Genomic DNA, 25,994 nt, shown 5'->3' with positions numbered 1-25,994 from the left:
GTTGTGACCAAGACTATGGTCCCTGTGGTATTCATCACAGAATGAGATTTAGACATTGGCTAATTTGCCATAAAACCTCTCTGCATTGAAAACTCAATGCTACCAGACATCTGAGGAGTCAGAGGAACTTCCTTACTCTTATCATCGTGTGAGTGAGTCAATAATATGAGGCTGGGAGAAGAAAGACTTAAAGACACCTTCAGGATTAATAGCAATATTAAAATGTTTTGAACTAAAGCCATTAAAAGGAAAGTATATTGCACTATTAGAGGAAGGGAAGGAGTCATTGTCTTCAAGTAATATATTGGAGCTGTTGAATAAGGTATCTACAGAATACTATTTTTGCTACTATAGGAAAATAAAACGGCAATTAATTATACACTTAGGAGACACTAGTTATTCACCAGCAAAATTTTCCTTGTCTTAAACCTATGTGAATTGTGTAGATACTGGGGAAATAGATTCTATGTTTCTTCCTTGAGATAAGCTAAACAGAAAAAAAGATAGATGAATAGAATTCCTAATCAGTGAAATGGTTCAATATTTTTTCTTCTCATAAGATGGAAGTTGAAGAATAAATTATCTAAACCTCAAATACATGTAGATCAAGATTCACTGCAATTCGTTCTAAACCTCTAATTTTTAAAAAATCTTTAGATTATCATCTTTGAAAAAATCTTTGAATCTTACATGGTAAGTACACCTAGAAAAATTGCAAGACAAATGTAATTAATTACTATTTACTTTCTAAATTACTATGGTTTCTCTCAGAGCAAAGTTTTATCTCACAACCGTGCCAGGTTTTAGAACTGCTCTGTATCAAGATCACCTCAAGAGATTTTCTGAAACACCAAGTAATCCTTTGACCCTGGATATTCTCATCAGTGAAAGTATAAATAGGCCCTAAAAATTACATTTTGTGCAAGTTCCCATGGTTAATATGTCACTAATCCTGGGCCAATCAGAGCCAATAGATATATTCAATACAGTAAAGGAGTTGGCACCACAGTACAACACAAAGTGAAGGTTTCCTATGTACAGATTTTCCAGGTGACTGGTGGTCTGCAGTCTCTTGTGTCAGATTTCCTCTCTTCACTAAGCTATTTCCTGAACTTTAACCTCCATCTCTTTAGAAATTATTCTATTTCTCTCAACACATTTAAAACAAAATGACTCTGATTCTTCCTTTATTACTAGGACTTTACTGCTTACTATCTCTGGAATTCCTGTACCAAAACAGCATCTAGAAGAATTTAATTACTGAATTAAATTGTAAGCCTCTAATTTCAAGGTAGTAAAATAGATCACAAAAGGAAAAACAGAAATGCTCATCATTTGGGGAATGAAGAAAATTAAGTTACAGGAGAGTGTTCAGTTGACTTAAGAATAAATTTGGTAAACATCTGGTCATTAGCAGCTGGTGTTTATCTTTAGACTATAATATTTGGAAAGCAAAACTAAGAGGTCAGCCTCAACCTCTCCTCCATCCTCCTTTGATGATGTAGGTGACAAAGTTACCTACTTGATTACTTATCATTAATTTGTCTAGATCTAGAAAAGTGACCTGTCAAGAGCTGAGGGTAGACTTCTTCTAAACCCACACCTAAAACGATTTAATAACGTAAGTGAAATGATACTATAATAGATTACCCTTGTAATCAACATTCTAATCAACAAAAGAAAAAGTGACAGAGTTCATTATGCGACTTAACTTTTCAAGTGGGATGATACTTGACTGAATATCCTAAGACACAGTAGAGAAATGGTGATAGGACTAAGGGAAAGTCAATGTTATCTGAGAACTACATCCAAAGACCTGCTAGCTCTAAACATTTAATAGGTTGTCTTTAAATCTAAGTTGTCTTTGTTTGATTTTCAGTAATGACTTGCACCTCTGAAAAACTCCTCAACGTTACATCCTTCATTTGTGATTAGAAGGAAGGGGAAAAAGGCTCCAAATGGCATTCTCTTTCACTGTATTCTCAAAATATGAAATTCACTATGGATTAAATGTAAGACACTAAAAAAAAATGAAACAAAGTTCAGAAGAGAAGGCAAGAAAGACATAGTCATATACATAGGATATACGTTAGCGCTAGAAATCTTATTAAACATGCTTCTAGTCACTTTTTCCTCAATCACTGTTTTACTTGCTATTTTGTGACTGCTTATGTGTAATATTAAATCATGTCAGATAAGCTTTAAGGTATTGGCCAATATTCTGTGAGTTAAATATTTTTCTGCTAAAGTAGTGATCCACATGAATGTAACCATTTAAGGAACAAATGTATTTGGAGAAAATCTAAAATTGTTGCCAAAATTTGGCATAATATTGAATATGTAATTAGCTTATGTTTATGTACCCATATAAATGTACTGACTGGGTAATGAGAATGAATTTGTTTTCCACCGTTTCAGTTATAAAGAAGTTGTCTTTAAGAAATACATTCACCAAATTTGAGAAGTATGTATTGAAAAGACAGATGAAGAACTTAATAGGGAGGGAAGATGCCAATATTTTTATCCCATATCTAACACAGTAACTCTGATGCAAATTGAATTCATTTCCCAATGTGCATAATCAAGAGTTGGAAACAACACTGCTGAAGGCTGTTACTAGAGTCATATTCCAAATTTTGATTGTGAAATAAATGTAACATGTAACTATTGCAACAATTCATCTTTATTAAATGGCCTTAATTAAAGCCATCCTGTCGAAGGAAAATAGAGGTGATTCATTATAAGATCTCGGTTTACAAATGTTCTGAACCAGCAGCCTATTTGTATCTAAGGCCTGTGGTTATACTCCCTCCAGAACTTCTGCCTCTAGCAGATTATGTCAAACTCCAACCACACCTTTCTGTTCCTGACAGGCCTTCCGGGCCTTGAGGCCGCGCACATATGGCTCTCCATACCTCTGTGTGCCATGTACATCGCCTCTCTGGCTGGGAACAGCCTCATTTTGTGGGTGGTAAAGTCAGAGCCCTCCCTACACCAGCCCATGTACTACTTCCTGTCCATGCTGGCAGTTACTGACCTGGGCCTGTCTGCCTCCACCCTGCCCACCATGTTCACCATCTACATGCTGGGGCTCAGGGAGGTGGCACTGGACATGTGCCTGCTCCAGCTCTTCTTCATCCACACCTTCTCCATCATGGAGTCCTCTGTACTGCTGACCATGGCTTTTGACCGTTTCGTGGCCATCAGCAACCCCCTGCGCTATAGCACCATCCTCACAAATCCTCGGATTGCCAGCTTGGGCCTGGCTATCATTGTGCGCAGTGTTGGTCTCCACATTCCATGCCCCATCATGCTGAAGAATCTACCTTACTGCCAGAAGCGCCTGCTGTCTCATTCCTACTGCCTGCACCCGGATGTCATGAAGCTGGCCTGTGCGGACACTCACATCAACAGTGCCTATGGCCTCTTCATAGTTCTCTCCACTTTGGGTTTGGACTCCGTGCTAATTGTTCTCTCTTATGGGCTAATTTTCCAGACAGTGGTATCCATTGCGTCCAAGGCTGAGCGTCTGAAAGCCCTCAACACCTGTGTGTCCCATATCTGTTCTGTGCTACTCTTTTATACGCCTATGATTGGCTTGTCCATGATCCACCGATTTGGAAAGTTGGCTTCCCCGTGCGGCTGTGTCTTGCTGTCCTACCTGCACTTTCTTACACCGCCGGTGCTCAACCCCGTGGTTTATACCATCAAGACCAAGCAGATTCGTCTGAGGATGTTGCGCATATTCTGGTCAGGTAGAACTAGGGTTGCTGGAGGTCATTCGTAGAGCAATAAAAGGGAAGAGTCAACTTAATTGTAGTGCTTGTTCAGTGAGCTACTAAAAAACTAGTGAGATAGTTTAAAGAAGAATAGAAGGAGATATTTACGTGTCTTTCACATGCATTCTCATGACTGGAGAAAGTAATCCACCTTCCACATAATATAGCTTTTCACAAAACAAGTATGAGTGAGCACTGGTCATCTTAAATATACCGTCATAGTAATTAGTAATAAAATTACAAATCAAAATATAGCCTATATTTTGGAAAAATAGTATCTATTTATTAAGGCCCAGGAAGGGAATTCCTATGGTAAATGGAAAAGTGGCTAAAGAAAATTTTAATTCCACTGATGTGTTAATAATATATACGTAGTGCTTAAGGAAAACATTATCTTCAAAAATAGGATAATGAGCATGTTTCTTATTCAGTGACATTAGAAGAGTTTTGAAAATCTCCTATCAGGATAGTCATGGCTTCCCTCTTATTCACCATTGCATTGCTTTCTATATTTTGCACATAGCGTTGGTATTACTACATGAATGAGAGGACGAATTGCTTCCTTGCTGGAGTAACAGCTCTTAGAAGAAGAAAATGTGTGTGTGTGAGACCGTGGATTCTGTGCCATGTGTCAGAGTCATATCTAAGAATTTCTTTATTCCAACTTTAGAGCCCTACAGAATTTTACTGTTTTCTTCTCCTGTCCAGTAGAATTTTCAATTCTTGAACTGCTTGTTTCTTTATCCTAGTTAGTATTTATTTCTAAACCACAGCAATAAAACATCTTCAAGCATGTTTTCTTTTCCTTCCTTCCTTCCGTCCTTCCTTCCTTCCTTCCTTCCTTCCTTCCTTCCTTCCTTCCTTCCTTCCTTTCCTTCCTTCCTTCCTTGCTTCCTTCCTTCCTTCCTTCCTTCCTTCCTTCCTTCCTTTCTTTCTTTCTTTCTTTCTTTCTTTCTTTCTTTCTTTCTTTCTTTCTTTCTTTCTTTCTTTCTTTCTTTCTTTCTTTCTTTCTTTTTTCCTTCCTTCCTTCCTTGCTTCCTTCCTTCCTTCCTTTCTTTCCTCTTTCTTTCTTCCTTTCTTTCCTCTGTCTTTCTTTCTTTTTTTCTTTCTTTCTTTCCTTTTCCTTCGACTGTCATAGGGCTTGAACTCTGGGCTTGGGCACTGTCCCTCAGCTCTTCAGCTCAAGGAGAGTGCTCTACCACTTAAGCCACAGTGCCACTTCCAGTCTTCTGAGTGGTTTATTGGAGATAAGAGTCTCACGGAGTTTCTTGCCTGTGCTGCTTTGAACCACGATCCTCAGATTTCATCCTCCTGAATAGCTAGGATTACAGGCATGAGCCACCAGCTCCCAGCTTCAAGCATGTTTTCTTACAAGTGAACTTCTGTTTAAATTCTTTCATCAATTTTGAGCATAATAAGGTACTCAATCGATGACTTAAAAATAAACTGCAGGACTGGGAAGGTGGCTGAGTGGTAGAGTGCTTGCCTTGCATGCATGAGGTCCTGGGTTCGATTCCTTAGCACCACATAAGCAGAAAAAGCTGGAAATGGCACTTTGGCTCAAGTGGTAGAGTGTGAACCTTGAGCTGAAGAGCCTGAGGGACAGTGCCCAGGCTCAGAGGTCAGGCTCCATGACCAGCAATAAATAAATAAATAAATAAAAATAAACTGTAAGAACCTGTACCCTTCTTCATACTGGGCAATAAGCTACATAATTTATACGCTTTATTAAATATTCAGATTTTATATGGGCATCTTCAGTGGAGTTACCAAGTAGGGTATAAACAGCAAAGAGAATGATGACCCTCATCACATGAAGCAAAATCATAATGCTGAACGTCTAGTTGAACTAAAGGAAAAAATGATATTAAGTGAAGTAAGCCAGGCCCAAAGAAACATAAGGCCCATGGTTTCCCTTATTTGCAATGTCTAAGACAGCAGAAAAGGTCAAAAGCTCTGAACATATGATCATATAAAATGATACTAAGCAAAATGAACACCAAGATAGGGACACAAGAGGTTTTATCTTTGTTGCTGTTGTTTTTAGTGTACTTATAATGTACTGTGATTTTTTTTGTTTCTTTTGTAAGTTCTTCCTCCATGGTAGAACCCCTGTTTTTACTGTATTTGATTCCAGTGCCCTGCATCTTGTATATACATTTTTCTAATTTGGGGAGGGGAAGGGAAATACCAAAATACTGAAACTAGGATACAGGTTGACTCATTGTAACAATGAGATGTACAAGACACTATGTTGAAAATGAACTTCACAACTTTGGGGGAGGGGAGGGAGAAGTTGAAGGAGGCTGGGAGGAAAGGGAGGGTAGGGGAAAACGAAGGAGGAGGTAACAATGCTCAATAAGAAATACATTCATTTCCTTACTCATGTAACTGTAACCCCTCTGCACAGTATCTTTACAATAAAAAGGAAATCATAAAAAGAAAGAATAAGCAAAACCATAGTCATTTCTTCTTTGTTCATTCCCTGTTAGTAGGCACACCAAAATAAGTATTATAACTGGAGTTGATGATAACAAATCGAATCTTAATGGGGCATAATATGTTCCTTGAGGTCATATTCTAGAAATACATATTAATGTGGCTTTTCTGAAAATAGATTTGTTATTTAAGTATATCCATCCAATTCCTCACATTAATAATCATCAGTAGACTGATAGTGTTTAGTCACTTCTGGGACTACTAGTTATTCATTCACTGTACACATTGCCTCAATTGATTTCAATAGTAAAATTTACTGATACATAATTATACGTATTTAGCAGATATAACTTGAAATCTTAATTTATATATACAATATAATTTTTAAATTTGATAATAACAAAATAATAAAAATGCTAATTAACACATTCTCCTTAAACAAGTAATTTATTTTCATGGTGAGAACATTCCAAATATCCTCTTGTAGGTATTTTGAAACATTATTAAATTATAGTGATATTAATATTATTGTTAATATTAATTGAGAAATAGAATTCCTGAGCTCTTTCTTCTTGACTAAGTTTTACTTTGTGCTCATTGACACATTTGTCTTACCTTTTTCTCTCACTCTCTGAATCTCTAATAACTACTGTTCTCCTCTTACTTGCTTGCTATGAGATCAGCTTCTATGATCTTTTCCTGATTTTAATACATGGGTGTATGGTTGATTGTGGCGTATATTACTGACACTGTTAATAACGATGTTTGAGATGATGGACAAAATTCTAGCTATTTTTATTATAAGATTTCTTTGAACACCTAAATGCTTCAGCACAACTTTCCTAATATATTCTGATGAATATATTAGAAAAAACAGTAAAGTATCAAATACGGACTTACCAATTGTTAGTACATAGATGTTGACTAAAACAATGATATAAATCTTAGTATCCAAAAATTTAAAAACAGGAAAAAATGAGCAGTAGCGTCCCAAAATAAAACTCAGGCTACTCAAGCTTAAGATGTAAAGAGAAATCATTTGGCTTCATACAGTCTCAGAGAGACATTGTACAGTAACTTATTTTTCTTTCAGAAGACTTGATTTTAAATGTTTTAGATATGTTTAATTATTTCAAACATGGATTTTCGTAAAAGTTGTGATGACCTCAACTCTAAATTATAGAATCTCCTTCATAGAATTCCTACTTGTTGCCTTTAGACCATCCTCATTGTTTCCCAATGTATATGTTGTCCCGATATGCAGAAACTCAGAAACTAATTGTCTATTATCAAAAGGCTAAACGATGTCAAGACTATGAAAATAATATTAATGATTGATATTATTAGTAATTTGACAGCACAGCAACTCACCTAAGGGAAAGAACTGAACTTCCATGTTTAAGACTATGTGTTCTGATGGGAAGGGGAAACAAAGGAGAAGACAACAATGCTTGATAAGAAATGTACTCATTACCTTGCCCATGTAATTGTAACCCCTCTGTACAGTATTTTCACAATAAAAAAAGAAAAAGACTATGTGTTCTGAATAATTCATCATTGTTGAAGAAAAAAGAAGCAGATTGGTGAGACCCAGTTAAGAAATGGAATGATTTTAGTATCCTGATAGATGTTCTGTAAAGGAAATCAGAGAATGTCAAAGGCGTAATTCTACTCCAGACCATCAATGGTAAAAAAGAAAAAAAACACTTATATTTTCTTCAGAAATTCTTCTGAAAAAGTTTTTTAATCAATGTTTTATAATCGAAATTAAATTTATTTTGACTGGTGCATAAAAACATAATATAAAAATTTATTTCTCTTCAAGGAGTGCCATATGATGTTTGGTCCTTGTCAAATGTAAGTTAGGTTAAAGTAGTTTCAAGGAGTTAACATTTTTTTCATGATGAAAATATTCAAAATGCTTTCTTCGAATTTTTTGAAATATAGTTATTGTTACATTTTGTCATTTTTCTGTTTACCACTATGTCAGAAACTCTTCTTTGCAATTTTAATTTACTATCAGTTGATCAATCAATTCTATCCAGGACAACTAAGAATGAGCATATACCTTATAAGTTTGAACTTCAGGACAAAAATAGTCAATGAGAAACCAAGAAACATTGAATAGAAATATTGAAAAAATTGCAAAAGTGTATCACAGATCCCTATGTGCAAGAAAGACAGTAGTTGAGAGCATTAAAGAATTATATTATTACAGTATTATTTTTCAAGATGATGAACAACTTTTACTGAACAACTAAAACATGGAGATGGCTAATTATTGATCACACAGTAAGTGCTAGGAAATTACACACTTTAATGACAATAAAACCTTGGTAAACAAGAGCTTAGGGCTAGGTGCTGTGGCTCACTCCTGTTATTCAAGCTGCACAAGAAATGGAAGAAAATCACCTTTCAAGGATAATGTTTGTAAGACCCCCATCTCAACCAATAAACTTGGGCTTGGAGGCATTGATCTGCCATTCCAGCCACACAGGAAGTGTATTCTGGTGTTCGTAACTATTTAAAACTAATTGTGTCCTATTTGTTCATTACATTAATTCTTATATTAATGTCCAGTTTGATCTTGGCCATGAATTGAAGGCTTTCTTCTTTGATTTTTTTTTCATTTAGACATAATAAGGACCTCTCAGAGCATTTCACTTCTCTAAGACAAGCAATCATTTCAAAGTGATTATTGCACTTTTCAACAAAATAGTACACAAGCATTTGAAAATTTGGATTTTATTTATCTATATGGACTAAATGCTGTACTGTTTTATTTTCAATTCCTTTTAAGGAAAGATCTCTTTTACTTTTCACTTCTGTCAGTGTGTATAGTCATGTATCATGCTGTACCAATCTACCTTTTGATGTTCCTAACGTTTAACATCACTGTCATGTGTGCATTGCTGTTCTAATGCCTATCCTTATTGCTTATTTATTTAACAGTGGAAAACTTGGCGGGGTGCACCTGTGAGGCAATTTCCTGATCAACAAATTGATATCTAATTAATTTCTAAAACATTTATTCTCTATATCTTACCTCAATGTTTTTTTAAAATAATTTTTATTGTAAAGATACTGTAGAGAGGGGTTACATTTACGTGAGTAAGGTGATGAGTACATTTCCTATCGAGCATTGTTACCTCCTTTTTTGTTTTGCCCCTACGATCCCTTACCTCCCCATCTCTCTAATTCCTCCCTCCCCCTCCCCAAAGTTGTAAAGTGCATTTTCAACATAGTGTCTTGTACATCTCATTGCTACAATGGGTCAACATGTATCCTTATTTCAGCATTTTGTTATTTCCCTTCCCCTCCACAAATTAGAAAAAAAAATATACATATATACAAAATACAGGGCACTGGAATCAAATACAGTGAAAAACATACCATGGGTGTAGAACATACAAAAAAACCAAGAAAATCACATAGTACATTATAAGTGCATTGAAAGCAACAGCAAGAAAGATACCTCAATGGTTTTTATTAGTACTTTTTTTAGTTCTAATAGACAACATCCTTCATCCAATGAGCATGCATCTCATTTTGGTGCATGCATCTCATTTGTAATAGAGATATGGAAAGAAGGATATGTAAACTTCTCAAAATTTCTCCAACCTACTTAACTATAAATAACACTACCAGCACCATCATCATCATCAACAACAGCATTATGACCCCTACCACCAGATATGAGTGAAACAAAAACTAGTATCTGTAGCAGTCAGCACCATTTTCATCTAAGTGAATATTGTAAACACTGTGTTTCACAGAGACTATAAAAATGTACTTAAGTCTGGATTAATAAACTTTCTTAATAACCACTGATATGTATGACTCAGAAGAGCTGTATTTTTTTAAATGAGCTCATTCTATTACCCATGATGATCTCTAATTCCTGGGCTCACATAATCATCCTGCCTTAGCCTCCTGAGGAACGAGGACTACATGCAGATAGTATCTTGCCAGTGTAAAGGACCTACTTCAGAATGATGAATGATTTTCCAAATTAGGAGGTATGCTTCATGCTACTGTGACTCCACAGAACAACAAATGCCCATCGTCACTGGTTCATTATAGGCTAATCTACAATCTTGCAGAAACTGAGTTTAAGAAAAGCGTTGCTATTCGAAGAGAAATGAACAATGAATTTCATTAGTAGATTAAAGTGAAAGTTAAACTTCATGTGTGCTCAACTTTTTTTAATTTTATGGATTCATGCATTCAATAAATTCAATAAACCTAAACAATGATATAATGGGCAAATACAAACATTATAAGGATTTTAGATATTTTAGAGTATAAAGGAGGAGGCTGCAATGCTTGATAAGAAATGTCTCATTATCTTGCCCATGTAATTGTAACCCCTCTGTACAGTATGTTCACAATAAAAAATAAAAATAATAAAAATAAAAATTATATATATTATATTCCCAAAATGTAGAGCTGAATTTCAACAAAGCTTGATGAAATAAAGTATAATGTTTTATAAGGCAAAATTCACATAGAAGATTAGTTAATACAAGATTACAATGTTTTGATGTCTTAGAGGGAGTAGTAGGTATTCAGGTAGTTTACATATTCTTTTTAAAGAATTTACTATCATAAAGTAACATTTAAATTTTTTCTTGTCTTATGGTTTTGAAATTCTCTTGAAGGTAATTGTTTAGAAGTGTGTGTTTTGGAAGGGCACTGTGTGTATTGATGTATTAATTAATTAGTCAATGGCTCATCATAGCACATTTTTTGTTATAAAGGCAGTTCTCTGATGCACTTGCTCTGCTTTTCCAGTGGTGCCCTCAACCGTCTGACATTGTAGGAAGAAGGGCTTCACCAAATGACTATCATTTGCCAGCCCGGTGTTCTCATTCTCTCTTGCCTCTTTCTCCTGTCCTTATAAATCACCATGTCCTCAGTGGTCAGAGGTAGCAACAGAAAATAGATTAGGACAATGAGAGAGAGGATGGTTTCATAAAAAGAAGTATTTCCCATTGCTTTTTCAGCATTGAGCAAAAGGTCAAGAAGTTCTGAGTTCCTTCCATAGTTTTGTAATTCAGAAATCAAGACTTCCCTTTGTGATTCCAGATCCCATCTTTAACTTGAATTTGTCTTCTGAGAACTCCATTTCCCTCTGTGTTGTGTCAGCATGAAGTTTTTCCCAGCCCTTATTAATTTATGAGGTATTATCTATTTCCTTAGTTTTTGAAAATTCTATGATTTTCATATAATCTCTAACTAGTGTGATTTGTAGTTGCAGAAAAAATCCTATAAAGAGAGTGTACATAGTTGTAAGATAACAGACAAAACCATTGGTGTGAAGCCATATAAGGTAATACACATATCATAAATATATACATACATATGTATACATATATGTATACATTATGGTTTATGGAATTATAAAATAAAAACTAAATATGATGAACGAACTATGTTAAAGTCTTCTAATCAACAGATAAGTGAGCTGAATTGATGGATAATAGATTTGTCAATTCTCTCTAGATTTTTATAGAATAATGATGACACTAATAACTATAAGGTTTGCATAAGAAACCTGATATGTTAATTACATTATTTTTTGACAAAATTATGCTTTAGAAGATAGATACTATTGGAAAAACTTGGAAAAAATTATATTAAGTGAAGTAAGCCAGGCCCAAAGAAACATAGGTCCCATGGTTTCCCTTATTTGCAATATCTAGTATATGTATGAGTCAAGCGGAAAAGGTCAGATAATGTGATGTTAGGAAAATGAATCCTTAGATATGTATTTTAATGTTTTTTTCCTTTCATGCATTTGTTTCTAACGCATTTATAAGATTATCTCTTTGTAGCTTTGTATGTCCCTCCCCCACAGTATAACCCCTGCTTTCACTATATTTGATGTCAGTATAACTTGTAGAGGAGACGGGGAAAAACAAGTCATTTAAGGATACAGGTGGACCTGTTGCAACAATGAGAAGTACAAATTGTCATGTCAAAAACGAGCTTTACAATGTTGGTGGGGCGGGGGAGGCGGGGAGGGTTGGGTGGGGGGGTGGGGAGGAGGCTGGGAAGGGATGTGAAGGGTAAACAAAGGAGGAGGCTGCAATGCTTGATAAGAAATGTACGCATTATCCTGCCCATGTAATTGTAACCCCTCTGTACAGTGTGTTCACAAAAAATAAAAATTAAAAAAAAAGAAAAAAAAAAAGAAGATAGATACCATTAGCCTATCTCAATCTTTAGCATTTCACTCCATGTATATTTTATATGGTATCTTTGAAAATATGATATCTTCTCAAAATTTACAAGAATAATGTTATGCTTGCTTACTATATCAATTAATATTTAAATGTTTGCTCGTATTCATAATGATTAACATTTGGAATCATTCAATCTATCTCAATTAGCATAAATATATTTGGAAAATATCAATGTTATCTTACATTACTATTCATAATGTTAATAGCTTAAAACTCTTATTTTCTATGGACGTTAAAATATATTTTATTATTTTAAGTAGTTGTACAAAGGAGTTGCCATTTAACAAAACTCTTTATTTCTTTCCTATTGGTTTTTAATGAGAGGTGTAAAAACAACCTCTTTCTACTATGAGCACATATAAATGTAAGGAGAGAAAAAAGGCCAAAAACCTTGAAACATAAGCAAAACATTTGCTCCCACATAATCAGTAGTTAACAAAATAGTATAATAAACACAAGACTACATATTTAACAGGATATTATCTGTAGCATTAGGAATTAGTTACATAAAGTTTTTTTTACAGGGGATGTAGATTAAGATCTTAGAGATGAATCCATGGATGGTAGTACAAAGCTAAGATGTATCTAATGTCTTTTAATAGGTAGAAATACACTTGCAAGTGTTTTAAGCACTCTGGGGAAACTTTCATGGTAACACTGAGGGAGCAGATATTATTCTCATGAGGCAGCTTTAAAGGAAATCAGATCTAGGATGATATACACACATGCACACAAACACATACATAAATACCTGCTCCTAAACATCATTTTAGAATCATATGCTGTACCTTTATGCTTCTAATTTTCATCTACTTTCTATACTTGGAAAAAAGGTATCTCTTTTGTTTCTCACTGAAATGCCAAATTCAGGTTAAGTTTTAGGTGTTATTTTGAAAGCTAAAGGATTGTTTTAAATGACACATGAAACAAAAATTTCCATATTTATGGAGTTATGATATTTCTGTACATATATATAGTGCAATGTTTAGTTAGGTTAAATGTGTTAGTCGCCTCCTCTGTTATACCCTTTCTTTCAAACATTTAAAAACAGTCTGATATTTGTAAATATTTGCTCAACTGTTAAATATATTAAAATAGAATTCTAAGGTCTGCATAGAATCTACTAGAAATTCTTTCTCCTATCTGTCTATAAACTAGTACCTACTGATCAACCTTTCTTCCTTCTGCCTGTCCACTCTGAAAACATTACAAACACTCTATTCATAGATTCTGTAAGATCTTTTTTGTTTTTGTTTTTGTTTTTGGATTCCATGTATTTCTGGGATTATATGGTACTTGTCTTTCTGTGTGAGACTAATTTGACTTAATAGTTTCCAGTTGTACTGATGTGTTTACAGATGTGGTTACAGATGACAGAATTTCATTTTTTATTCTTAAACCAATTTTATTAAGTCACAAATTAGTATATGGAAATTTTAAAAGTTCATTATCAACACTCAATAATGCATTGAACATCTTTCATTAGAAGGTCCAATGAGTTGTTTGATAGTCACTGAAGAGGTTAAACACTCTATTATGAATCTTTAAAAAAAATTATTGTATGGTAAGAATGCTGTATAGAGAGGTTACAGTTACATGAGTAAGGTAATGACTACATTTCTTGTCGAGCATTGTTATCCCCTCCTGTGTGGTTTTCCCACTATCCCTTCCCTCTCCCACCTCCCTCACTCCTCCTCTAAGTTGTAAAGTTCATTTCCAATATAGTGTCTTGTGAGTATCATTGCTGCAATGGGTCATCCTGGTCCTTGTTTAAGCGTTTTGTTATTCTTCTTCCCCTCCCCAAATTAGACAAATGTATATACAAGATGCAGGGTACCAAAATCAAGTACAATAACAACAGAGGATATATCATAAGGGGAAGAACATACAAAGAAAACAAAAAACCCACATAGTACATTAAAAACAACAACAAAGAAAGACCTCTTGTGTCCATATCGGGATTGATTTTGCTTAGCATCATCTTATATGGTCATATGTACATAGCTTTTGAGCTTTTCGGCTCATCTGTTAAAATTTATCCTAGATGTGTACTAATGACTGCAAATGAGGAAACCATGGGATCTGTATTTCTTTGGGTCTGGCCTTTTTCATCTAATATGACTTTTTCCAAGTCTTTCCATTTCCTAACAAATGGGGTGGTATCATTCTTTCTGATGGAAGCGTAGAATTTCATTAGGGAGGAATAGGAGAAACTCTAGGGGTTCTTTTATTTTTAAGATGATTTCATTAGCATCAACTAGTTGGACAAGGGGATTTTATTTTCATATGTCCATATGAACATGCAACATACTTTGAACAAACTCATCCTCTTGGTTACTTTCCCTCATCCCCTCTCCCCACTTTTCAAACCAACGTCAGTAATCTTCATTGTTCTATTTTCACACATTAATGTTCTACCCATATTCTCCCTCTCTACCCCCTCTCTGTTCCTCCTCATTCTTCTCACTAGTCCTTACAAATGACATGAAATTTTATTCCTTTTTATGACTGAAAGCTATTCCATTGTCTATAGCCCCAAAATCAATCATTCTCATTCATAAAATCTGTTTACATAATTACACTAAACCTATAGAGGTATGCATCTTTCTTTGACTAGTAAGATTTCTAAATGAGCATTGAAGATAATAAAATGAGAGATATGTAATAAATGGTGTTAAATTTTGAATATTATTTTGCAATAATTATTTATAAAATGTATGCCTTTAAATTTTCTCCTAAATTTTTATTAATCCAGGGCTGGAATGTAGCTCAGTGGAAAAAAAAATGCTTGCCTAGAAAGTGAAATATCATGGATTTGATCCCCAGTACCAAAAAAAGAGAGGTGATACTATTCAAAAAGAAATACACTCATTACCTGGCTCATATAACTGTCTATCACCTTTACAGGAAAAAAAGGACATGAAAGCTCTTAGAAAATAAAGAGAGAAAGAAAAGATGAAAAAAGCTAAAAATGTTATTCACCCAGCAATAATGGTTTTAGGCAATCTGGTTTTTAAGTAAAGCAAAGAAATATTACCTCCTGATAAGTGTTATTAATAGCTGATATTGCATAGGATATGTTATTTTTACTGTCCATAATGTATATGTATACATGTATATATAACAAACAGTAATTATGAGATTTAAATAAATTGCAAGAATCACAGAGCAGCTGAGTCCAAGATGACTCACAACTGTCATTTTTAATGCAATGATATGAACTATTAAGGGAATCAGTATCTAGCGTGCCAACATTTCCATTGAATTACAAACCGTTTTGCTGTCTTAGATGGGTTATTGAGGAAAGACATTATTTCTTAGATATGGTATATTGCCTGTACAAGGGTAGATTACATTTAAGAAATTTAAAGATTTCATACATTTCGTGGAGATGATCATATAAAATGTTGTAATTCCAAACATGGTGCTGCTTTGCCTCTTTTAGTAGAAGTTATTTGTAAGTATAAAGTACAGCTTTCCTGGACAAAGAAATGATCTTACTTTTTGCAGCAAAGTGTTGCTTTCTTTCAGTCAATTCACCAAGTGCAACTAGAAAATGTTTACTTTTATTATTTGAGAACTAAATAGATGCTTGTTAAAATTGCTTAAATTCCCATGATTGGAGATGTATCAGCTCCCCAACATCAACACATGGAATAGGTTCTGCAAATTACTAGAGCTCCCAACACTTTCCAGACTCTCTTTGCCTTATAGCTTTTACATCAGCTCTTCTCCTTTCCTGGCACTCACTGCACAGCTCTGTGGCTACATTTACTTGCCCTAGTATCTCAGCTTAATTACCATCTCCCTGTGAACTTTCATTGGAATATAATGTCACAACTGATCCATAGTGTTAATCAGCAATTTGTTCTGGCTTATATTTTAACCACAAAAGACATTAGAATGTGAAAAATCCTTGGCACAGGACATTTTAAATATATATGTACTTCTATGTATGCATATGTTTACATATATTGGGTTAAAATGAACAGTTTAACCTCTTATTTCTGCATGGCAATAAGCTTTAAAAGATCATTTAATTCAGTCCAGCATTTTTAAAATATGCTATTTTAATTATATGTTCTCCTCTTTAAAACTGTAAAGGAGATGTACAGAGGGATTATAGTTATATAAGTCAGGTAATGAGTACATTTCTTTTTAATCTATCACCTCTCCCTCCTTTTCTTCCAGGTTTCTCCATACAGGCACCCCTCTATCCCAAGTTGCAAAGTTCATTTCCAACATAGTGTCTAGTGAGTTTCATTCATTGCTGAATTGGTTCACCCTTTGTCACACTATTTCTGTGCTAAACAACTTGACTCTAGTGTTTAAAATAATAAATGCTATTTAAGCCAGGTGCTGGTAGCTCATTCCTGTAATCCTACCTACTCAAGAGACTGAGAGCTGAGGATCACAGTTTGAAGCCATCCCAGGCAGGAAAGTTCACAAGACTCTTATCCATAATTAATCACAGAAAAAGCTGGAAGTGGTGCTGTGGCACAAGTGTTAGGGTGCTAGCCGTGAGAAAAAGGAGCTCGGGGACAGTGCTCAGGCCAAGTTCAAACCCCAGGACATAAGGAGGAGGGAAACTATTTTAAATAACTTAATTGACTCTAGTATTTAAAGACTATCCTGATCTTGAGCCAGGATAGGATAAGGACACCTGCACATCTATGTTCATTGCCTCACTATTCACAGTAGCCAAGATAGGGAAATAGTCCAGATGCCCCACAATAGATGAGTGGATCCTATATACAGTGGAATTTTACATGGCCATTAGAAAGAATAAGATAATGTCATTTGCAGGGAAATGAATGGAACTAAAACAAATCAAATTAAATGAGGTAAGCCAAGCTCAGGGAGACAAATGGCACATGTTCTCCCTGATATACAGAAATTAGATATAAAATACACTAGGATATGATAAATTATACAGGATTCTCCATGCTCACACACAGTGAGGTCAAAGAGGATAGATACTCAGGAAAGAAACACAAAGGAGCAATGCCTAAATGCCACTTCATATTTATATAATATTTATGTGCATGTATACTGAAATGAACAAGAGACCTCTTTTTTTCCTCTTTTTAATTTCAGTTTTTGATGATTCTGTCTTCTTTAACTTATGTAGGGTATATTCAAGTGTATCTCTTCTGAAGGTTTAGGGGTAGGGTACAAAATTTAAGGGAACAGGGCAAAAAAGTGCAACAGTGGGTCTCACTGGACACTGAAGAAAGTGAACTACCAACTCGTGAGTGGAGATAGGAAGGAGAGACTGGGAGAGAGGGAATAGAAGACACTACATGAAAGGAAATGTACTCATTACCTGGCTCATGTAATTGTAATTCCTCTGGACATTACCTCTATAATAATAATAAAGTAAATTAATAGTAAACAAAAATCTGGCCTTTGGTATAACCAATAAATATGTAGTAGAGGCTGATATGTGCATATATATGCAAGCTAATATATATACATATATGTGTTCTATTTATACAGTTTAACTCAGAAGAGTAGCAGTATATCAGTCAGCACCATATATAAGTGAATGTAAAGATTTGAGAATGTACTCCATCAAATGTTGGTTATATATTGGCCTGGGAAGGTGGCTCAGTGGTAGAGCGCTTGCCTTGCATGCATGAGGCCCTGGGTTTGATTCCTCAGCACCACATAAACAGAAAAAGTCAGAAGTAGCACTGTGGCTCAAGTGGTAGAGCGCTTGCCTTGAGCTGAAGAGCTGAGAGACAGTGCCCAGGCCCAGAGTTCAAGCCCCACACCTGTCAAAAAAATGTTGGTTGTATAGTCTACATTTTTAAGGCAAGTATAGGAGCTAGACAAAATAGCTGTAATCCTAGCTATCTAGGAGGCTGTGATATCTAGAGGCTCTTGGTGCACTGCCATCCCAGGCAGAAAAAAATCTGTGCAACTCCATCTCTAGTTAACCAACCAAAAGCCTGGATGGAGATGTAGCTTGAGTGGGAAAGGAGTATCATAATCAAACAACTGAGGGAACTCATAGCTCTGAATTTAAACTCTGACTTAAAAAAAGGTAAGTAGAGGAAATCAAAATTAAAAGAAGTAGTCATGCTTTATCTTATATGAACCTGGAATTTTATTGTTAGGAAAATTCTAATTTAATCAGTGCCATGGGGTTGTTCTATGTTCAGCAAGATCTGAACCTGGTTGATAGAAGACATCCATATTTCCCTATGTTTCTATCAATTCCATGAGAGAGAGAGAGAGAGAGAGAGAGAGAGAGAGAGAGAGAGAGAGAGAGAGAGAGAGAGAAAAGACAGGTTCTCTGCTAGCTAGCTATTTCTGTAGCTTAACAAGTCAAAATCTCCCTGTGATGACAACCATAATCCCATTTTATATTGAAAAACGTGAGTGAAGTTTAGAGGTATTAGTGTATTTCATGATTCAGTTTAAAACACCTTCTAATGAGAAAATAAATTATAGACCTGATTCTAGGTAATTCGAGGTAGATACGTAAATATGCTAAGTAGCTAGCACCTCCAAGCTTCTCCTCTATAGCTTTAAAACATGGTGCTGAGTAATCAAAGCACAGCCAAGAGCATACCGTACACATAGTGAAAGGTCAGTGGAGATGATTCCTACTAAACTAGTCTCTTTTACTCTAGGAAGAAAACACTAGTGATCCCAGAAACACAAATTATACAAGATGGACTTTTTCAACACCAGTACCTACCAATACTTTCTTCTGTCTGGCTTTTCAGGTTTGGAAAGCTCACACAAAGTGATCTCCATTTTGTTCTGTGCCCTATACATTATTGCCCTGGTGGGTAACAGCATCATCATAGTGGTTATCAGGGTAGAGCCATCCCTTCATACTCCCATGTACTTTTTTCTCTCCATGCTGGCTGCCAGTGACCTGGGTCTCTGTGCTACCACTCTGCCCACTTTGCTTGGGCTCTTTTGGTTCAATGTGCGTGAAATCAACTTTGATGGCTGCCTTGTCCAGATGTTCTTCATCCATGTTTTCTCACTAATGGAATCAGGCATCCTGCTCAGCATGGCTTTTGATCGTTACATGGCCATCTCCAATCCACTCAGGTATAGTGCTATTTTGACGAATACAGCTATTGCCAAGATCGGGGTTGGGCTGTTGCTAAGGGCCGTGGCTGTTATATTGCCAGGCCCCTTTCTCATTAAGAGACTGAAGTTTTGTGAGGCCAATGTGCTCTCCCACTCCTACTGCCTACATCCAGACATCATCAAGCTCTCCTGTTCTGACCATCGCATCAATAGCATTTACGGCCTCATCATCATTCTCATCACCTTTGGTGTGGATTCTGCCCTTATCCTGCTGTCTTATTTGAAGATCTTGATCACTGTACTAGGCATTGCCTCCCGTGTTGAACAGCACAAGGCGCTCAACACTTGTGTCTCCCACATCTGTGCTGTGCTGTTGGTCTATGTCCCTATGCTGGGGGTGTCTATTATCCATCGCTTTGGGAAACATGTTCCCTCGGTAGTGCACATTATCATGGGCTATGTATACCTGTTGGTCCCTCCTGTCCTCAACCCTGTAGTATACTGCATTAAAACCCAGGAAATACGTACCCGCATTCTGGGCAATCTAATGAAATCATAGCAGAGAGGACTTTGGGGCCTTGTGCAGATTTTTGGAATAATCCTTGTAAAATCAAATTCTTATGCATGAATGAAAAGTTTAATCGACCATTTTTTTAATATATTCAAATCCTGCATGGCATGGACTTTTCTTCTAGTTTTTAAAGGTTTTTGGGGGCAGTAGTAAGGCTTTGAACTCAGGACCTCACACTTCCTAAGCTGATGTGATACCACTGAGCTACGCCACCTGCCTTGCTTTTCTCTGGCTATTTTTGGATAGGGTCTTGCTTGGTGACTAGAAAAGTAAGCTACTTTTAGGCTTCCCATGACTATTGATTTCCCAAACCCTCAGCACCAAGTCCAGCTTCCTTTCTGTGGAGATCAGGTCAAGATTTTTCCATCTTACAACACCATCTTCCCTCTTAGGTAGTTTGGATGATAGACAAGGCATGGGCCACTATGTGTATATGCATAGTGAGGTGGAGCTATCTAATATATATATAGTATATATTACAAAGTACATTTATGCCTCCCCTAATAAAATGTTTTAACTTATGATAATATGCAAGCCAAATAAAATATAGGCTTAAAACATTTCTAACTAGAAGGGTGATATAGATCAAAATGCATTTTACTCATGACTTGATTTATGAAATTTTAACCTCTTTGTAAAACTACCTAATAAAAGTTTTGACTAGTTTTATCTTCCAAAATTAAGTTTATTAACAAATTTAAACATTTAACTTGATAATTTTCTCAATAAGATTAAATAATTCTCACATCTATCAGTTATATTTATGAATACGTCCATAAACAATAAATTCTTTTTTAGGTCAAGGCACATTAATATGAAAATTAGTGTGAAATATCTAAATGTAATCATAATTAATATATTAGAATATGTCCATGTTGTTAAAAAGAGAATGATTGTATGTGTGAAGTGACAGAATAGAATTTAATTATATTTTTTATTTGTGAATTTCCAACTACATTTGTCTGTTTTTTCCATGTCACTTCTCCTTATTGTTTGCTTGATTTTCTGTAAATATAGAACTGTTCAATAATGTAAAAAAATCTATTAATTTAAAAATAAAAACTACATTTCAAAAAAAAATGTGAGAAGTTTGTAAGAACTCTATTATACTGTTCCCTCTTCAAAACCTCCAAATGTTGCACTAAATATCAGCTTTTGATTTATTTAAATAAATTTAAGTAGTCTCAACAGTTGTCATAGGAAATGTTGTCTCAGAAAAGACAAGCCATATAAAATCTCCCTATTTTTATGCTCTGTAAGTAATGAATATTGAGTTTCAGATATGTGCAGATACATTACTTAGAGACTCTTGCTTCAGAAGGAACTGAAGAAAATATCATTTGAGCTTTATGTGGAGTCTTTTGAGGAACCTCCATACTGCTTTCCAAAGTGGTTGAACAAGTTTACACTAGAGCTCCCCTATGACCCAGCAATCCCACTTTTGGGCATTTACCCAAATGATCACAAACAAGGCCATACTAAGGCTACCAGCACAGTTATGTTTATCACAGCATTATTTACCATAGCTAAGATATGGAACCAACCCAGATGCCCCTCAGTAGATGAATGGATCAAGAAATGTGAGATAGATAGATAGATAGATAGATAGACAGACAGACAGACAATGGAATTCTATGCCTCCATCAGAAAGAATGACATTGCCTCATTTGTTAAAGAAATGGAAAGACTTGGAAAAAATTATATTAAGTGAAGTAAGCCAGGCCCAAAGAAACATAGGCCCCATGGTTTCCCTTATTTGAAATACCTAGTACATGTGTAGGACAGGCAGAAAAGGCCAAAAGCTATGTACATATGACCATATGTACAGATGATGTTAAGTGAAGTGAACCCCAAGATAGGGACACAAGAGGTTTCTTCTTTCTTGCTACTGTTTCTAATGTATTTATAAGGTACCATGTGATTTTCTTGTTTCTTTGTATGTTCCTCCCCCATGATATAACCCCTGTTTTCACTGTATTTGATGTCAGTGCCCTGCATCTTATATATACACTTCTCTAATTCAAGGAGAGGAAGGGAAAAAACAAAATGCTTAAATAAAGGTTGACACATTGTAACAATGAGATGTACAAAACACTATGTTGAAAAGGAACTTTACAACTTCGGCAGAGTGGGGGTTAGTTGTGGAGTTAATTGGGAGAGGAGGGATAGTAGGGGGAAAACAAAGGAGGAGGCAACAATGCTCAATAGGAAATGTACTCATTACCTTGCTCATGTAACAGTAATCCCTCTGTACAGCATTTTTACAATAAAATATACAAAAACAATGAAAAAAAAGAAAATATCATTTGAAAGTTTGAAAGCCATTTGAATCAGCTAATCCAAGTCATGCTGTAGGACCACTTGCTGTGAAAAGAGTCACTAAGCACATAAAATTCTCAAAAGACCTACCTCCTTAGGGTAATTCCCTGGCTTGTTGTTATAAATATCAATGTACAATACAGATGGGTCTATAGATCTGTCTCCTCTGAGCTCTGGAGCAAGGAATGATTCTCTCAATTAAGTGTTATGAATATCACAGTAGACGGCGCTAAGGAAAAATTTAAAATCTACCTTTTTATGTTAATTTTGATTTAGAAAGGCCATGCATCCACCAGGTAAATCAGAACTTTTAAGTAATTGAAACCGTGGGCATTGTAGTTCACATTTCTGGACTAAAAAGTGATTTATCTTACATCCTGGAAGAACAGTAAATGTGCCAATGTTCTTCATGCTGTAGCTGCCATCCTTTCATTGTGTTAAACATGTGAAGTTCTAAAAGCAGTATGTTGTTGCTACTGTTGTTGTTGTTGTTGTTGTTAGTTGTGGGGCCTGAACTCTGGGCCTGGGCACTGTCCCTCAGCTCTTCAGCTCAAGGCTAGCGCTCTACCACTTGAGCCACAGCACCACTTCCAGCTTTTTCTGCTTATGTGGTGCTGAGGAATCAAACCCAGGGCCTCATGCATGTAAGGCAACCACTCTACCACTGAGCTACCTTCATAGCCCCTTAAAAGAAGTTTGAAAGAGTAAATTTGCTACATTGTAAACAACTTGATAAGTATTTGCAGTTATTATTATTGATATTTTGATTGTATTGTCAGTTTCTGTACTGATATTTGATTGTTCTATTTAAAAATGCTGTTAATTATCTGACATTGCTCTACAGCAAAGCCAGGCACTGCCAAGGAGATAAATGAACAAGGCAAATTTTTAGTCAAGGGGCTAATACAATTGTGATTATACCTCTTTCTTGCACTGTTTCAAATATTTCATTTTTTAATTATTTTTATTATCCTTAAGTAGTTATCAAAGAGTTTCAATTCTAGCATCAGGTTTTGAGCACAATGCATCTTCATAAGTAATCACAACTTTTATCATTCTCCCTCATCTCTCCCAAACTCACCTCTCCCCTCAGTTAACTGGGTCCATTTTCACTTGTGTACATTGAATATTATGATTGCTTTTGCCACCCTCTTTTCTCCATTCATCTACATCCCTTCCTTGACCTTCTCTCCCCAACCTGACATGTTCCATCTACTAGCGTTCATTTTTTAACTGTAGATTTGTTGTTTGAAGGAGTTATACCATCGCAATACTCTAGTGCATACTTTAGTTAATATGTTTGTTCATATATGCATATGACACTATGTATTTACATATATATTTATAATTAGATCTCCTTTATATATTTTTATGCATGCTATCTCTGCTCTTGGACCAGAAATTTTACACCTTCTTCCTCATCTGAACATAGAAAGGGAGAAAAAAAGTGGTAGAGGAGAATGAATACAGTGTGAGGGTAATAGGATAAATAGAATATGTGCTGCTGATGTGATCGTGTGCCTCACTTCTTGGTTAAAAGTTTATACTATCTGAAAATAATTTCACTTAATGCAGGGGCTGAGCGATATCTTTACTTGTGATTGTGCATCCACATGGTGGTGGTAGTATGACAGCCCCATAGCCAGATGGTAGAACCTGTGCAGATCTGATTTTGGCAACGATTTCTGCATTGAATAACATTTGTTATCCATGATTAATACTCCTGGGTTACAACCAAAACATATGAGTAAACATATACATCATTTTGCTAACATTGCTGTTTTTAATTACCAACATGACAAACTGAAATAATGATTTATAGAATGGAAAAAGAATAATTTGTACTTGAAACATTTTACAGAAAATCCATATTTACTTTTAAATAATTATTGATGTCCTAAAAATAAGAACTATTCCTATAAAAAAACAATTGGTAAAATTTGATCTTATTCTCTTGCTAGATCTGAAGATGCCCATCATGCTATGCCATAAAAAGCTCATTCATATTGGATAGGCATTGGATGGATAGTAATATGGATAGACTATTTACTGTGTATAGGTATTAGTGTGAGTGGTTATATATCTTCCTTTGAATGTTTGTCTGCTTGGCTGTTCAATGAGTTACAAGACAGAGGTGAGATAGTTGTTAGGCAATGGATTTTTATTTAACTAAAGGTTAAGTAATACAACTTTTGCAGCACTTTAAATTTCATGTAAATTCATCTATTCAAGTATTGTCTTCAAAGGCTTACATGTGACACAAATGAAAAGATATTTTCTCTTGTGGTAGAAAATTTAGGCTAACAGCTATACTGGAAGTGGCCCTGGTTCAGAGGTAAAAGAATATAAATTATACTCATACTGCTGCTAACAAGCTAGGTGACCTTTTGATTTATTTGCATCAATATATTTCTAACCAAATAAAAAATGGATTATTTAATTGTAATGATTTCTCTTATCTCTTTACACTTTTGAATTTCTCAGGGTTAGGAAAGAAAAGTTTTAATGCATACTGTAAGCATGTTCTTTATGTTTGTTGTATTTTAATGAACTTATTAATTAAAAACTCTTTTAACATTTTGAAAAAAAAAAAGAAAATTTAGGCCAACAGAGAAAAGCTTACAAATTTAGAGAAGGACACAAGAATAGACATCTTCATGCTGTTTCCACCTACATTGTTACCCCATAACACTTCTTTCATCCATTTGTCTACAGAAAAATGGAATTTTCCCTTCTGTCTTCTAATGCTTACATATGGACAAAATAAAGGGGAAAAAGTGCCTTTGTCATTCATTATTTATTACTCAGTCATCAAATGCAAAGTCTATATTATAGTTCAAAAAACATACACATAATATCTTTTTTAAATACATAGCATCACATAAAATAAAGAATCTGACCTAGTTTTCTTTTTTTAAATATATATTTTATTGTAAAGATACTGTATAGATTGGTTATACCACTATATGAGTTAAGTCATGAGTGCATTTCCTATTGAGCATTGTTACCCCTCTGAGAAAGACTTTACTACTATGTATGTACTGCAATAAGGACTAATATCTTCCATTAGATCTTCCATTCAAAAACTGAACTGGAATAAGTAAGTCATTTGTACTATAAGGCATGGACCACACATACAGAGGGAGACTTAAGGAAGCAGTAGAAAAATGGTTGTTCTCGCCGGGCGCCGGTGGCTCACGCCAGTAATCCTAGCTATTGAGGAGGCTGAGAGCTGAGGATGGCCGTTCAAAGCCAGCCTGGGTAGGAAAGACAGTGAAACTCACGGACTGACCTAGTTTTCTGATGTACACATTTTCAAACAAAAACCAAATGCCCTACAGGACTTAAGGGATGTGCCACAAATCACTCAGTCATTTGAAAACTTAGAACAATGTCACTGATCAAGATTCACTGCACTCATAAACTGACATGAAGAAATGAAACTTCTCTGTAGAACTACTTAAAGAGAACAGTAAAATATACAAATAAATACTTATCTCTACATTATTCATGACTCAATCCTACTTCATCCTACCCTAAGTAATAATTGAGACATGATTAATTTGGAGGAAATTTCTACTA

General features: G+C 35.2%; 2 protein-coding genes across 2 annotated transcripts; both read left to right on the top strand.

The window, feature by feature from the left end:
• The first annotated feature begins 2,836 nt into the window (after positions 1-2,836).
• LOC122113900 (olfactory receptor 51G2-like) lies at positions 2,837-3,787 on the top strand. The gene has a single exon (XM_042687062.1). The coding sequence runs from the start codon at positions 2,837-2,839 to the stop codon at positions 3,785-3,787; it is 951 nt and encodes a 316-aa protein (XP_042542996.1).
• A 15,361-nt stretch (positions 3,788-19,148) lies between these two features.
• LOC122113892 (olfactory receptor 51I2-like) lies at positions 19,149-20,081 on the top strand. The gene has a single exon (XM_042687051.1). The coding sequence runs from the start codon at positions 19,149-19,151 to the stop codon at positions 20,079-20,081; it is 933 nt and encodes a 310-aa protein (XP_042542985.1).
• The last annotated feature ends 5,913 nt before the right edge of the window (positions 20,082-25,994 follow it).

Source organism: Dipodomys spectabilis, unplaced genomic scaffold (assembly GCF_019054845.1).
Source record: "Dipodomys spectabilis isolate Male_0828 unplaced genomic scaffold, ASM1905484v1 ptg000003l, whole genome shotgun sequence".
In the NCBI taxonomy this organism is placed as follows: domain Eukaryota; kingdom Metazoa; phylum Chordata; class Mammalia; order Rodentia; family Heteromyidae; genus Dipodomys; species Dipodomys spectabilis.
This window is presented reverse-complemented; position numbering and strand designations above follow the sequence as displayed.